The 15,641-nt window shown below is 35.5% G+C and overlaps 1 protein-coding gene across 2 annotated transcripts in view; it reads left to right on the top strand.

The window, feature by feature from the left end:
* Kntc1 (kinetochore associated 1) overlaps positions 1 to 15,641 on the top strand; it is an 87,352-nt gene that overhangs the window by 21,400 nt on the left and 50,311 nt on the right. For both annotated transcript variants that reach the window (XM_046446287.2, XM_046446286.2), the window contains 8 exons: positions 176 to 274; positions 2,529 to 2,572; positions 2,680 to 2,745; positions 2,839 to 2,914; positions 7,941 to 8,066; positions 8,161 to 8,250; positions 9,694 to 9,747; positions 10,657 to 10,718. In XM_046446287.2, coding sequence (XP_046302243.1) covers positions 176 to 274; positions 2,529 to 2,572; positions 2,680 to 2,745; positions 2,839 to 2,914; positions 7,941 to 8,066; positions 8,161 to 8,250; positions 9,694 to 9,747; positions 10,657 to 10,718 — 617 coding nt within the window. The remainder of the gene's footprint in view (positions 1 to 175; positions 275 to 2,528; positions 2,573 to 2,679; positions 2,746 to 2,838; positions 2,915 to 7,940; positions 8,067 to 8,160; positions 8,251 to 9,693; positions 9,748 to 10,656; positions 10,719 to 15,641) is intronic.

The raw sequence follows: 15,641 nt of genomic DNA, 5'->3' as shown, positions 1-15,641 counted from the left end.
CATAATTTTATATGTAACATTTAAATAATACAATAACAAGTTTACTTGAAAAGGAATTTTTGTGTTTAGCTTTGTGTACCAGGTGTGAAATGTGTGACCTAGATTGTCTGGTGCTCTTTTGTGCGTGTAGTTTTATAATGACCCACTCAATTAGTTGCTTTTCTATTTCTCTTAGATGAGAAATCTCATGGTTTATTCATTACCTTCAATGGAAATACTATATTCTTTGGAAGTATCTAGTATTTCTTCTCTGGTTCAAACAGGAATTAGCACAGTAAGTTTATACATATTTTAAACTACTTTTTATTAATTTTTTAAAAACTTAAGTGTAACTAATCTCAATATCTGGATCCTAATGGAATATCTGGAAAGATCTCAAGTTTGTAACTATATTTATTTATTTATTTTTTTAAGGGTTTTTTTTGGTCAGTGAACCTTTAATTAATTTATTTATGTATTATATGTTCTGCTGAGGATCAAACCAGTGCCTCACAATGCTAGGCAAGCACTCTACCACTGAGTCACAGCCACAGCCCTTATATTTATTGTTAACTCAGATATACTTTCTCGACCAAGATCTGTCTCTATATTAAAAAAAAAAGAAGAAGAAGGAAAAGAAAAGAAAATCAAATAGCACATCAGTCATCTGCTTATTCAATATTATTGTTTTTTTATAGGAAATACAGATAATAATTTTAGGAAGGACTAATGTTTTTATTTATTTTTAATTTGTACAGATTCATAGATTACAATGTGATAATTCAATACATGTCTAAAGTGTGTAATGATTAAATCAAGGTAGTTAACATTCCTATTTCCTTAAACATTACTTAAAATATTTTGATTAACATGTAATAATTGTACATAACTTTATAGTGTGATGCTCCTATTTTTTTAAATTGTAACCTTTTAAAAAAAGTTTTACCATATTTGTTTTATTCTCTCTCTTTTTTTTTAAACAATACATGTCAAGTGCTTGGCCTCAAGTATTCTAGGCAAACACTGTATCACTTACCTAAATCCTCAGCCCTTTTAATTTTTTTATTTTGTGATAGGATGACTTTAAATTGCTCAGGCTGGGGCTGGGGATGTGGCTCAAATGGTAGTGCGCTTGCCTGGCATGCGTGCGGCCCAGGTTCGATCCTCAGTACCACATACAAACAAAGATGTTGTGTCCGCCGAGAACTAAAAAATAAATATTAAAAAATTCTCTCTCTCTCTCTCTCTGTCTCTTTAAAAAAAAAAAATTTAAGGAAACAATAAATAAATAAATAAATTGCTCAGGCTGGCCTGGTACTTGGCAATCCTCCTGCCTCAGCCTTCGAAATATCTAGTACATACCAAATACAGGCATGTACCACCTCACCTATCTTGTTCCATTTCTTTTTTTCTTTTTCTTTTTTTTTTTTAGTATTTTCTTAGTTGTAGTTGGATACAATACCTTCATTTTATTTATTCATATGGTGCTGAGGATGGAAACCAATGCCTAGCACGTGCTAGGCGAGCGCTGTACCGCTCAGCCCCAGCCCTCCTTTTTTTTTAATATGCACGTTTACATGCAATATTTTTCTAAAGAATTTAGAAATTACTTGTAGACTTTCTGTCTTCTCACTTCTAAATGCTTCAGCAAGTATATTTTAAGAATAAGGTCATTCTGCTGTGCACGGTAGTATATGCCTAACTGCAGAGGCTGAGGTATTGCAAGTTTAAGGCCAACCTCAACAACTTAGCCAGACCCTAAACAACTTAGTGAGACCCTCTCTCAAAATAAAAAATAAAAAGGTCTATGGATATAGCTCAGTAATGAATCACCCCTGTGTTCTATCCCCCAGTAACAAATAAATAAATAAATAGGAATAAGGTCATTCTCCTACAGTATACTTAACACACTCAGAAAATTTAACATTAATCCAATGCTGTTATAAAATATACCTTCCAAATTCAAATTTCACGATTGTATCAATTACTTTAAAGCCATTATTATTATAATTTTTAATCCAGGATCTAATCAAGGATCATTTATTGAATTTAGTCATGGAGTTGTTCCATCTAGTGTAGTTCCATAGTCTTTGTCTTAAGACACTGGCATTTTTGAAGAGTCCCAGCATCTGGTTTTGTGGAATGGCCCTCTGTGTGGATTTTTCTGATCATTTCATCATGGTTAGATTCATGCTCAGCTCTTTTGACACAAGTACTACATAGGTAATTCTGGGTCCTAGCCATATCACAGTAAGTGCCTCATAGTTCCCATTTGTCCTGTATCTGTGTTGTTAAATTTGATTTCTCGACGAAGACACTTCTGCCAGATTTTTCCACTTATAAAGATATATTTTCCTATTTATAATTAATAAGTAATTTGTGCGGTGTTATTTTGAGACCACGGGAAGATTCTTTTTCTTAACTGTTTTTCCTCGGTGGTTTAAAACCCATCGATGGATGGATTCTTAATTGAATCAGTTGTAATTCTATCGATGATAAAAATACATTTTCCTTATCTTGGAATTTTAATCATGTTTTTGTTTTTGTAGGACACCATATATCTTCTGGAAGGAATTAGCAAAAATGATCCAAAGTAGGTCATGTTTTGTTTTATCTGATAAATTGTTAAGTAACAGGCAAGTTAAAATTTGCTCATTAACCCTAAATAACCAGGGCACTGATACCATGATCTTTTTTCAGACTGTCTGAGGATACCACCTCTGTTTTAGTGCTCAGGTGTCTCACAGAAGCTTTACCAGAAAACAGGTAACTTTTTTATTTTAAGCTTTACCCTTTAACAAGAAGTTTAAATTCCTTCATTAATAAATTCTGAATGAAATTTCTTTTTCAACTTACCAGGTTGAGTCGATTACTTCACAAACACAGATTTGCTGAAGCTGAGAGCTTTGCCATCCAGTTTGGACTAGATGTTGAGGTAATTTTGCCTGTATTCGCTCCTTCACTGAAAGGGCACTTCCTGGTACTCTGGAGGCTTTAGAGACACAGACTTGTGAGATGTTGGAGTTTCTTGTGATCAGGCCTTTACTGAGGCATGACTGGTAGAGTAGGAGTCAAAGGGAAGAGTGACCTGTAATAGGGCAGAGAGACACCATGTCATGGAGAGGTTAGTTTGTATGTCAGACCATCCAGGGAGGGGAAGGGGACTGTCGTGACAAGAATGGCATGATGGCAGTGAGTGAGGTTTAGGCTGCTTCCAGGAACTCCTGGGAATCAGGACTGGAGTTTAGGTCACATAAGAAGGGAACAGAAGGGGGCGGTGATGTATAAGCATGGGCCAGAGCTGGAGGGACTGAGGTAATGGGGAGCTCCTGAGTACTTAAGCAGGAGAGTGTCTCCATCAGGTTATCTTTTGGGAGAAAGGAATGATTATTTGAAAGAGAGTAAACCAAATAGCTCAAATATCATCTCTCTGAGAGCTGAACCAATCCCAAGAAGTGAAGATGTATGAGACAGAGGGGAGAGGAGAGAGAGACAGAGGCTGGTAATAGAGAGAGATAGGCAGCAGAATCAGCACAATGTAGTGATCATATGTCAGGAAGGACAGAGGACTCAAGTTTCACTAGCATGACTCTGGCTCAGAGGACACATTATTGCATGATGGTGCCATTCTCTAAAATCAGAAATACATGTGGAAGAGCAGGTCATGAGTACAATATAAGAGTTCTGCTCTGTAACATTGGATGTAAGGGATTGGTAAATAGGGCTGTCTGGGAGGAAGCTGGGAGGTGGGCTGACTGGAGGTGGGGAACACCAGAGGAGCTCAGCAATGTTGGAGAACATGTGTAGTAAAAAGATCAAGCATAAGATCTTGACATGTGTGGGTAGAGGAAAAAGGGCTATCTATGCATTTGGGAAGTAATAAAGAGGGAAACTACAAGAACATAGTTATAGAAGCCAAAGGAGGAAAATTTTCAGTTTAATGGGGAGCAATCAGCAATTGCAGATACTACAGAGAAGATCTGAGTATCAAGGCTGAAAGATGATTGGTGTATTTGGCAATAGGGAAGTCACTGAATTCCTTGAAAATTTTGTTTCTTAAGAAGGAATGGAAGCCGGGCATTGTGGCACCTTCCTATAATCCCGATGGCTCGGGAGGCTTGACAAGAGGATTGTGAGTTCAAAGCCAGCCGCATCAACTTAGCGATGCACTAAGCAACTCAGTGAGACCTTGTCTCTAAATAAAATACAAAATAGGTCTGGGGATATGGCTCAGTGGTTGAGTGCCCCTGAGTTCAATTCCCAGTATCAAAAATAAAAAATTTAAAAAAAGGAATAGAGGGGCTGCAGTTATGACTCAGTGGTAGAGTGCTTGCATAGCACGAGTGAGGTTCAATCCTCAGCACCACATTAAAATAAATTTTAAAAATAAAGGTATTACAACTAAAAAAATAAGGAATGGAAGAGTGGTAAGTATATACAATGGAATATCACTCAGCCATAAAGAATAAAATTATGGTGTTTGCTAATAGATGGATGGAATTGGAGACTGTCTTGCTAAGTTAAATAAGCCAATCCCCCAAATCCTAAGGCTGAATGTTCTCTCTGATATGTGGATTCTAACACACAATGGGAGTAGGAGGGAAGAATAGAAGTTTATGGATTAGACAAAGTGGAATGAAGGGAAGTGGGGGAGTTGAGAATAGCAAAGACAGTAGAATGAATCAGACATAACTTTCCTATGTTCATATGTGAATACATGACTGGTGTAACCCCACATCATGTACAACCACAAGAATGGGAAATTATACTCCATGTGTGTATGATATGTCAAAATACATTCTAGCCAGGTGTGGTGGCACATGCCTGTAGTCCCAGTGACTTGGGAGGCTGAAGAAGGAGGATTGCAAGTTCAAAGCCAGCCTCAGCAATTTAGTGAGGCCCTAAGCAGCCCTGTCTCTAATAAAATATGAAAAAAGGGTTGGGGATATGGCTGAGTGGTAAAGCACCCCAGGGTTCAATCTCCAGTACAAAAAAAAAAAAATCTGTCATTTATAGCTAAAAAGAATAAATTAAAAAGAAAAAAAAAAGAGAAAGGAATGGAGGAGATAGCCCAATTGTACTTGATTAAAGAATTAATATTTAAGCTGGGGCTGGGGTGTGGCTCAGTGGTAGAGCACTTGCCTAGCATGTGTGAGGCATTGGGTTCGATCCCCAGCACCACATAAGAAAACTAAATAAACAAAATAAAGTTATTGTGTCCATCTACAACTAAAAATATTTTTTATAAAATTTAAGCTGGACATGGAGATACATATCTATAATTCCAGCAACTCAGGAGGCTAAGGCAAGAAGATCACAAGTTCAAAGCCAGCCTCAGGAAGTTAGTGAGACCCTGTCTCAAAATAAAAAATAGAAAGAACCGAGGATGTGGCTTATTTAAGTACCCCTGGATTAAATCCATGGTGTGGGAAGAAAAGAATTAGTATTTCCCAAATGGGTGGTAACTATGTGTTGTTTTAAAAATATAAGATTTGGCGCTGGGGTTATGGCTTAGTAGTAGAGCACTTGCCTGGCATTGGGTTTGATTCTTGACACTGCATGTAAATAAATAAAGTAAAGGTCTACAAACAACTAAAAAAAAATCCTTAAAAAAATAATATATAAGATTTGCTATGTATGGTGCTGCATACTTGTAATCCCAGCAATTTGGGAGCCTGGGGCACGAGGATTGCAAGTTCAAGGCCAGCCTCAACAATTTAGCCAGACCCTAAGCAACTTAGTAAGACCTTGTCTCAAAAAATAAAAAGGACTGTGGATATGGCTCAGAGGTAAAGCACTGCTTGGTTAAATCCCCAGTACCAAAGAATAAAAACAAATATGAGGTTTTAAACAGTTAGAATATTTTTGTTTATTGTTTAGAGAGGAATATGAATGAAGGGATAGGGAAATGGTAGCAAGTGCAAAACCAAAATAAGGAGTACTTCCAGTTGGAGAAAAGAGGATGATATATTTAAGAAGAGGAGTCTTGGGGCTGGGGTTGTGAGGCACTGGGTATAAAAATAAATAAATTAAGGTATTGTGTTCATCTACAACTAAAAAAATATTTAACAAAATAAGAGTGGTCTTAACCATATTGAAAGTATGTCTTTTTAAGTTGATAAAAGGAACTTGAAATTTTAGGTCTGTCTTTTTTTTTTTTTTGGTACTTGGGATTGAACCCATGGGTACTCTGCCACTGAACTATACCCTAGCTGTTTCTATTTTTTTGTTTTGAGACAAAGTTTTGCCAAATTACACAGACTGGCCTCTAACTTCTCCTCCTGCCTTAGCAAGTGTTCTTAACTCTAGACACTAAAGAATTGTTAATAGACTTTAAAAAACTAGACATGAAACACAATTGTGTGATTGTCTTTTAAAAACCAGCTATAAGCTGAGCATGGTGTGCATTCCTGTAATCCCAGTGATTCAGGATGCTGAGGCAGGAGGACCCCTTGATTTCAGGAGTTAGAGGCCAGCCTGGGCAATGTAGCTAAACTCTCTCTTAAAAACAAAGAAAACCCAGCTGCATTGCTTTTTGGTTGCATAAATTTATACCCATTACTGGACCTTTCTTAAGTCTTTGATGTTTTGTTACAATGAGGTAAAAATGCTTACTACTTAGGTGTTTGTGCGAATTGAGATAATTTATAAAATTCTTTTAATTGACCAATAAATCATTATATGTACTTTACAGAGTACAATGTAATATTTTGAGATATATATTTACATTGTACAGTAGTTAAATCAAGCAAATTAGTATTCCTGTCACCTCACATAATTACTATTTTGTGTGTGTGTTATGAGAACATTTAAAATCTACTCTTTGCAGGGGTTGGGGTGCTGGGGTTGTGGCTTAGTAATAGGGCGTGCATCATGAATGTGTGAGGCACTGGGTTTGATCCTCAGCACCACATAGAAATAAATAAAGGTATTGTGTCCGTCTACAACTAAAAAAAAAAATATTTAAAAAAAATCTATTCTTTACTAGGTATGGTAGTGCATACCTAGCTATTCAGCTATTCAGGAGGCTGAGGCAGGGGATTCTAAAGTTCAAGGCCATCTGTGGCAACTTAAGGAGACTCCATCTCAAAATGAAATACGAAAAGGGCTAGGAGTGTAATTTAGTGGTAACAGCACCCCTGGTTTCAAACCCCAGCACTACAAATAAACAAAAAATCTGGTTAGCAATTTGGAAATATACAATACATTGTTATTAATTATAGTAACTACTCTGCTTAGTAGATGTCCAAAATTATTATTCTTCTCTAATTGAAAATTTGTACCTTTAGTCAGCATCTTCCCTTTATCTATCTACTCCTTCCCACAGTCTCTGGTAACCACCATTCCACTCCTGTATTGAGTTCCATTGTTTAGATTCCACATACATGTGAGATCATGCGTTGTCTTTCTGTGCCTGCCTTATTCATTTAGCATAGTGTCCTCATATTCATCTATATTTTTGCAAATGACAGGATTTCATCTCTCCTAAGGCTGGATAGTATTCCATCATGTATATGTGCCACATTTTCTTTATCCATTTATCCATTAATGTACAATTAGGTTGCTTGCATGTCTTAGCTCATATTAAGGTCTTAGTATACTGCTTGACAGTAGGTTAAGGCTCAGTAAATAAAAATGGTTTCCATAATTTCTTTCAGATATCTAAGTGTTACTTTCTTTATTTTAAAAATATTTTTAGTTGCAGATAGACACAATACCTTTATCTATTTTATTTTTTTTATGTGGTGCTAAGGATCGAACCCAGTGCCTCACACATGCTAGGCAAGCTCTATACTAGGAGCCACAACCCCAGCCCAAAGCGTTACTTTTCTTTAAGCTTCATTCCTGAACCACATGAGGATTCATTCGTAAATTAATCTCTCACAGTTTGCTGTGAGAGTAAGTCTTCCTCAGATACTATTGTACTTCAAGTTATTTGCTGTGGTATGTTTATATTACAGTTTGTTTACAAGGTAAAATCAAATGATATATTGGAGAAACTAGCTTTGAGTTCTGTGGATACCAGTGAGCAGGCCAAATGGCAGCAACTTGTAGATGAAGCTAAGGAAAATCTACACAAAATCCAGGTATGCTTCACCAGCTACTTCCTAGAGTACTCAAGCTGATGTGTTGGTCAACAACATTAGGTCTCTTCACTATGACTTACTATTTGTGAAACAGGATGATGAATTTGTAGTGAATTATTGCCTGAAGGCCCAGTGGATAACCTATGAAACAACTCAGGAAATGCTCAATTATGCTAAAGCCAGGGTAAGTTGGTTTATCTGTCTGAATTCCTTTCTTCTTTATTTTTTTCTTTATTTTTCTTTCTTCTACCACCTCATATTCATATACATTTTTTGTGCTTCCATTTTATTCTCTATGTGTAATATTTTTAAATTTTTTATTATAATTTCATTGATAACATTTGTATATCATACAATTTACCACAATCTTTTTAGGGGGGACAGGAGCATTGGGGAATTATTGAACCCAGAGATAGTTTACCACTGAGCTATATCCCCCATCCCCAATGCTTTTTTATTTTTCACTTTGAAACAGTCTCATTAAGTTTCTGAGGGTGTTGCTGAGTTGCATAGGCTAGCCTCAAAACTTGTAGTCCTCCTGCCTCAGCCTCCCCAATTACTAGGATTACAGATTTGTACCACTCTGCCCTGCTCACCATGATCATTTCTAGAACTTTTTCATTATCCCAGAAAGAAACCCTATACTCATTACATTTACTTCCAGTTTTTCTCAACTCCCAACCTAGGCAAACTTCCTGTCTCTATTAGTTGTGCCTGTTCTGGACATTTCAAATAAATGGAATCATATGATATGTATCATTGTTGTCCAGCTTCTTTAATTTAGCATATTTTCTGGATTTATTCATGTTGAAGCAAGGGCCAATGATATGTTTCTTTTTTATTGCCAAATAATACTTCATTGTATATGAACAGAGCACATTTTGCTTTGTTTATTCATTGATGGACATTTGGGTTTCTTCCACATTTTTTTGCTGTTGTGAATAACTGCTATAAATATGGTTTTACAAATAACTGTTCAAGTCCCTGCTTTGAGGTTTTTTTTGAGCATATACCTACAAGTGCAATTGCTAGAATCATATGTTAATTCTGTTTTTATTTTTTTGAGGAATGCCATATTGTTTTCCATGGTGGCTGCACCAGTTTACATTCCCACTGACAGCATACAAGGAACACATTTTTTCTACGTCCTTCCCAATACTCATTATTTTCTGTTTGTTTGCTTTTTGTTTTGATACTGGCTATCCTAACAGGTATGAAGTAGAGAGTAATTTTTATAATGTTTGTGCATGTTAGTTTATCTTATGCACAAATAAGTAATTTTGAAAAAAAATCTTTTTATCTTGTAGACATTTGTAACTTTTTTTTTTTTTTTTGCTATTTCAAATAATGCCATTTTTGCAGTAAATTGTTCCTCTCAGAGACCTATGAGAATGACTGTTATTCTAGCTGACATACTCCTTAAAATGAAAGTATAACATATGGGCAAAATCTTCCGGGCTGTTCCTATGTAATGCATTGTTTTTTAAAAAAGTCTTTTTGTTTATTGTTCAGACTTAACGTAATTTGTTTTCAAAGATATTATCTTTTATCAATTCACAGAAAATCCATCCTCTTTTATGAAATACCTAATATAGTAGATGTTCTGTTTTTTATTTTTCATTCTTAGCTTTTGAAGAAAGAAGATAAAATTGTTCCTGCCAATTCTGATGGCTTGATAGAGGTAATTACAATTACATTAGATTGATAGATTAATTTGGGGTGAATGTGCTGTCACAGTGTTTTTCCTTTCCCGATAGTTTTGTATTTCTTTAAGAGCAAGTTATCATTTTAATACCTCAGCTTTGCTTGGGCATGGTTGTGCACACCTGTGATCTCAGCTACTTAGAAGGCAAAAGGAGGAGAATTACAAGTTTGTCGGCCTGGGCAACTTAGTGAGACCCTGTCTCAAAATAAAAAATGGACTGGGGATGTAGCCCAGTGATAGAGTGCCCCGCTTCAATCCTTGGTACTACAAAAACAAAACCCTAGCTCCCTTTTCTACAAAATGGGACCATAAATAATGTTTGCTTTATAGAGTCCTTCTGAGGTAAACGGAAATAGTTTCTATAAACTATTTTGCAGAGTACCTATTATCTGCTAAACTCAAATAAATATAAACCATTAATGATTATTATGATGGTGCCAAAATACATGGGTGTGTGCACATGAGGAGTACATTTAGATTCTCAAAATAAATGTTCAGTATAATCCAGCCTAGTTTTACTAGGATGGACTCAGCACCTTGCCCATACTAGCACCTTGCACATGTGTATAAATCATAGAGGAAACTGATTTTGAAGGACACTATGATTAATGTGCATAGGCCTTTGTAATCAAATGTGATAGATGATATTTTCATCATTCTATTTTGTGTATGTGTTATGTAAAGGCAGTAGGAATAGGAATGGACCTGTAATGTGGAATCAAATGAGGGTGCATATAAGACTTGTGAACTAGAAGGACCCTAATTTTTTCTTTTTTTTCTTTTTGTGTGTGTGTGTGTGGGGGGGTACTGGGGATTAAACCCAGATAGTTTTTATTTCAATACATTGCCTATAACATTCAGTTTATCAAGGTATTTTTTCATTAGGTACTAAGGGCTCATGCAAAGTTGACTACTTTTTATGGAGCATTTGGACCAGAAAAATTCAGGTGTGTATCCCATTTCTAGATTGCGAATTAATTATAAAGTTGGAATGTCATGAAAATATAGTATTTGTTTGGATAAATTTGTGTTAACTGGTGAAGGGGGAGCCAGGATATTCACATGATGGAAAATATATCTTTTTTTGTTTGTTTGTTTTAATTAGTTACACATGACAGTACAATGACCTTGACATATCATACATTTGAATCAGATGAAAATATATCTTTATGGCAAAAAAAAAAAAATAGGCTTAACAACCTTGCTGTCATTTCTTTAGTAGAAATCTTTACAACTTTGCTTTTTCTCATTTTCTTACAATATTGTCTAACAGTTCACTTCTCTTAATTGTTAATTTACCCTGATAAATAGATTTATCTTTAAGGAAAGCATACCTTGTGTTTGTAAGAAATGATAGTCATGGTGCACATATGAGTATATATATGGATTCAGTTTCTGGAAATGGAATTGCTAAGGCAAATGTATACGCTTCTAAATTTATCCTCCAGATATATTCATTCATTCTGATAAATGGAGAGGAGATGCCCATTTTCTCATTCATTGAGACTTTATCATAAAATTTTATTTTTATTAATCTGATTTGTGAAAAATATATTGCAAAAATAGTTGCTGCATTGCTTTGGCTTTGATTTTTGATTTTTTTTTTTTTTTTGGACTGGGTTTTGAATTCAGGGGCACTCTATCCCTGAGCTACATCCCCAGCCCTAGGTCTCGCTAAGTTACCTAGGGCTTCATTAAGTTGCTGAGGTTGGCTTTCAACTTGTGATCCTCCTGCCTCACCCTCCCAAGTCTCTGAGATTGCAGGCATGTACCACTGCACCTGGCTTGATTCTTAATTTTGACTGAGCTAAGTATTCCTTTTTTTTTACATCTTTGGTTCCTATTTCTCTTGGGTTTTGTTCTTTGTAAATTGATTTATATAAGAGTATTTCAAATTTTGCCTCCTTGGGCAATTTTCTTTTTGTCTTGTTTTGTGCTGAGGATCAACTCAGCACCTTGGACAAACTAGTGAGTACTCTACCACTGAGCCACAACCCCAGCCCTCTTATTATGTTTTTTAATATAAATTTTGCATATTTTTTGTTAATGTTATTCAGATTTTTTACCATGTTTCCCATAATTGTAAATGGGGGGTTTTCCTCCATCATTTTTTTTTTTGAGGCTTTTAAGCATTTTATGTTCATCTCAAATGAAAATAGCACCATTCTCTGAAATTTCAGCATGTTATAGAATACTTCCTATATTTGATTTATCTTTTTCCCTACAATTTTTATTGGTGCATTATAGATGTACATACCAATGGAATTTGTTGTTGTTACGTATTCATACATGCCCACAATATACACTGTAAAAATATAATTCGCCCAATATCATTTCCCAGCACTTCCTTCCCTTCCTCCCCGTCTCTCGCCCTTTGGTCCCTTTCCTCCACTGATCTTCCTTTGATTTTCATGAGACACATCAACATCTTTCTTTTTTCCTTTCTAGCTTCCTGCACACGAGAGAAAACATACAACCCTTAACCCTCTGAGTTTGACATATTTTTCTCAACATAGTGGTCTCTAGTTCCATCCATTTTCCTGAAAATGACATAATTTCATTTTTCTTTATGGTCGAATAAAACGCCACTGTGTATATATACCACATTTTCTCAATCTATTCATCTGTCAATGGACACTTAGGCTGGGTCTATAATTTGGCTGCTGTAGGGCTGGTGTTGAAGTTCAGAGGTAGAGTGCTCGCCTCGTGTGCTTGTCTAGCATGCGTGAGGCACTGGGTTCAATCCTCAGCACCAAATAAAAGTAAAATAAAGATATTGTGTCCACCTATAACTAAAAAATAAATATTAAAAAAAGAGAAGTGTAGACTAATTTAAAAAAATGTGGCTGCTGTGAATTGTGCACTATTAACATGGGTATGCATACATTGAAGCAGAGACCCCACCCAGAAAACCCCTTGCTGTAATTAAGCTTCTTCTCTCATCAGAAAGATTTTTACAGGGCTGGGGATGTGACTCAAGCCGTGGCGCGCTCACCTGGCATGCGTGCGGCCCGGGTTCGATCCTCAGCACCACATACAAATAAAGATGTTGTGTCCGCCGAGAACTAAAAAATAAAGATTTTTTTAAAAAAAGATTTTTACAAAGAGTATCATAAGGCAGGATGTCTGCAGAAGGCACTGTGGTTGGAAGCTTCCTCTTTCTTGTAAATGCCAGGTTTACACACAAAAGGTGTGATCGAATAGACTCTGCAAGCTTGTTGTACAAAAAGATATCATCTGTTTTCTTGGTAAAAACTTGTGAAACCTGTGTCTGGTCTGGAGGACGGAATGAAAAGCACTTTTCACGTGAACCTCCAATCCCCCCTCCTGCTACTGAGTATAAAGTTCAAAAAATTCCCCAAATCTCTGTCCAGAAAACGATTCAGACATGAACCACATGGTAGACCGGCCAGCTACAGCCAATAAACTGCTTTCTGAAAATTCTTAGGGTGTCCAGCCTCTTCTGTCCCACTTCATGTCACTTCATGTATGATGGCTTTTTCAGTGTAAGTTCTAAGGCGTGGTCGTATGGTGGATTGATGCCTAGTCTCCATACTGATTTCCATAGTGGTTGTCCTAATTTATAATCCCACCAACAATTCAAAAGTATTCCTTTTTCTCCATATCCTCTCCTTATTTGTGTCATTATTTATATTCTTCATGACTGCCATTCTGACTGGTATGAGATAAAATCTCAGTGTAGTTTTGATTTGCATTTCCCTAATTGCTAATAATGGCCATTTGTATTTCTTTCTTTTTTCTTTTTTTTCCTTTTAGTTGTAGATGGACATAAGATCTTTATTTTTATTTATTTATTTTTATGTGGTGCTGAGGATTGAACCCAGGGCCTCACGCATACGAGGCAAGCGTTCTACCTCTGACCCACAGTTCCAGCCCGCCCATTTGTATTTCTTCTTTTGAAAAGTTTTAAATCATTTGTCCATTTATTAATTGGGTTATTTGGTTTTTGGAGTGTAGGTTTTTGAGTTCTTTATATATTCTAGGTATTAATCCTCTGTCAGAAGAGTAGCTAGCAAAAATTTTCTCCCATTCTGTAAGTTCTCTCTTCACATTTCTAATTGTTTCCTTTGCTGTGTAGAAGCTTTATAATTTGATGCCATCTCCTTTATTAACTCTTGACATTATATCCTGATCTTAGGGGTTCTTTTGAAAAAGCCATTGCATGTATACTGGAATGTTGATCCTATGTTTTCTTCTAGGAGTTGCATATTTCTGTTCTAATTCCAAGGTCTTTGATCCATTTTGAGTTGACTTGAGCAGGGTGAGTGTTAAGGTCTAGTCTCATTCTTCTACATATGGATAACCAGTTTTCCCAACACCATTTTTTAAAAGGCCCTGTTCTCCAATGTATTTTTTGGGTGCTTTTGTCAAGGATCAGATGCCTCTATCTGTGTGGGTTTGTCTCTGGGATCTATTCTGTACCACAGGTCTAAGTGTCTGTTTTTAATGCCAGTACCATGCAGTTCTTGTTACTATAAATCTGTATTATAATTTGAAGTCAGGTATTATGATGCCTCCAGCATTGGTTTTTTTGGCTTAGAATTGCTTTGGCTATTTTGGTTCTTTTATTCTTCCAAATGAATTTTAGGATTTTGCTAGGTCTGTGACAAATGTCATTGGTATTTGTGGGTAATACATTGAATCTATATATTGCTTTTGGTAATGTGGTCATTTTAACTATTAATTCTGCCTTTCCAAGAGCTTGGGAAGTCTTTCCATCTTGTAGAGTCTTAATTCAGTTTCTTTCTTCAGTGTTCTGTAGTTTTCACTGTAGAGGTTTTTCACTTCTCGGTTGATTTATTCCTAGGTTTGTTGTTGTTGTTGTTGTTTTGAGGTTATTGTGAATGGAATTGGTTTCCCGATTTTTTTTCCTCAGCAGATTTATTGTTGCTACATAGGAAAACTATTGATTTTTGTGTGTTGATTTTGTCACTTGCTACTTTGCTAAATTAAAATTTGTTTATTAGCTCTAGCACCATTTTGGTGTTTTTTTTTTTTTATTTCTAGGTATAGGATCATATCATTTGCAAGCAGTGAGAATTTGACTTCTTTTTTTTTTTCTATTTTTATCCCTTTTATTTCCTTCTCTTGCCTAATTCTTGCTTCATGATTTTTTTAAACACTGTAGAGAGCTATAGATTTTTTAAAATGAACTACCTTATTGAATTCCTTTATTATTCATACTAATAATTCAATCAGTTGGTCCTATTTTTCCTGGTGTATAATTACACATTCAAATATTAATAGTTTTGCCTCATAAGTTCTGATTTCCTTTTTTCCTTGCCCAATTTCATTGGCTGGTATTACCTGAACCTTTCTAAATAATTAGTTAATAGATATCCTTTTATTCCTGACTTTAACAAAAATTGTTCCTTTTTATCATCTGAGCATGGGACAAGCTTTTGGGGGGATTTTATTTGTCATTATATCATCTCGAGGAAGTATTCATCATCTATATCTGAATTTTAATCAGAAGTATATTGTCATTGCATCATTGTTGGTTATAAGACTAGAAATAATCTCAATATTCAACTCTGGGAGCTTAGGGAAATAGATAATAGTATATTCATGCCATGGAATGCTGTGTGGTCCTTAAAAAAAAATTATGTTTATGTATACTGATTTAGTATGTGCACCAAGATGATAATAATTTTAATGTTTAGATAGCATATAAAAATTTATTCATTTAAGAGTTAAAATAGTTGTTAATGTATATAGTGATTATCTGAGGAACCCTACCAGAAAGCTAGGACTCTGGGGAAGATGACAGAAATTCTTTAGATCTGGAAAGAAAGAGACTTATTTTTCAATGTGGAATCTTTGGAATTGTTTTCATTTTTTGCTTTATG

The sequence above is a fragment of the Marmota monax genome, unplaced genomic scaffold (genome assembly GCF_021218885.2).
Source record: "Marmota monax isolate L192 unplaced genomic scaffold, Marmota_monax_Labrador192_F-V1.1 WCK01_AAM20220418_F8-fsc00092, whole genome shotgun sequence".
Classification (NCBI taxonomy): domain Eukaryota; kingdom Metazoa; phylum Chordata; class Mammalia; order Rodentia; family Sciuridae; genus Marmota; species Marmota monax.
The sequence above is the reverse complement of the archived record's forward strand: the minus strand, read 5'-3'. Positions and strand labels throughout refer to the sequence as shown.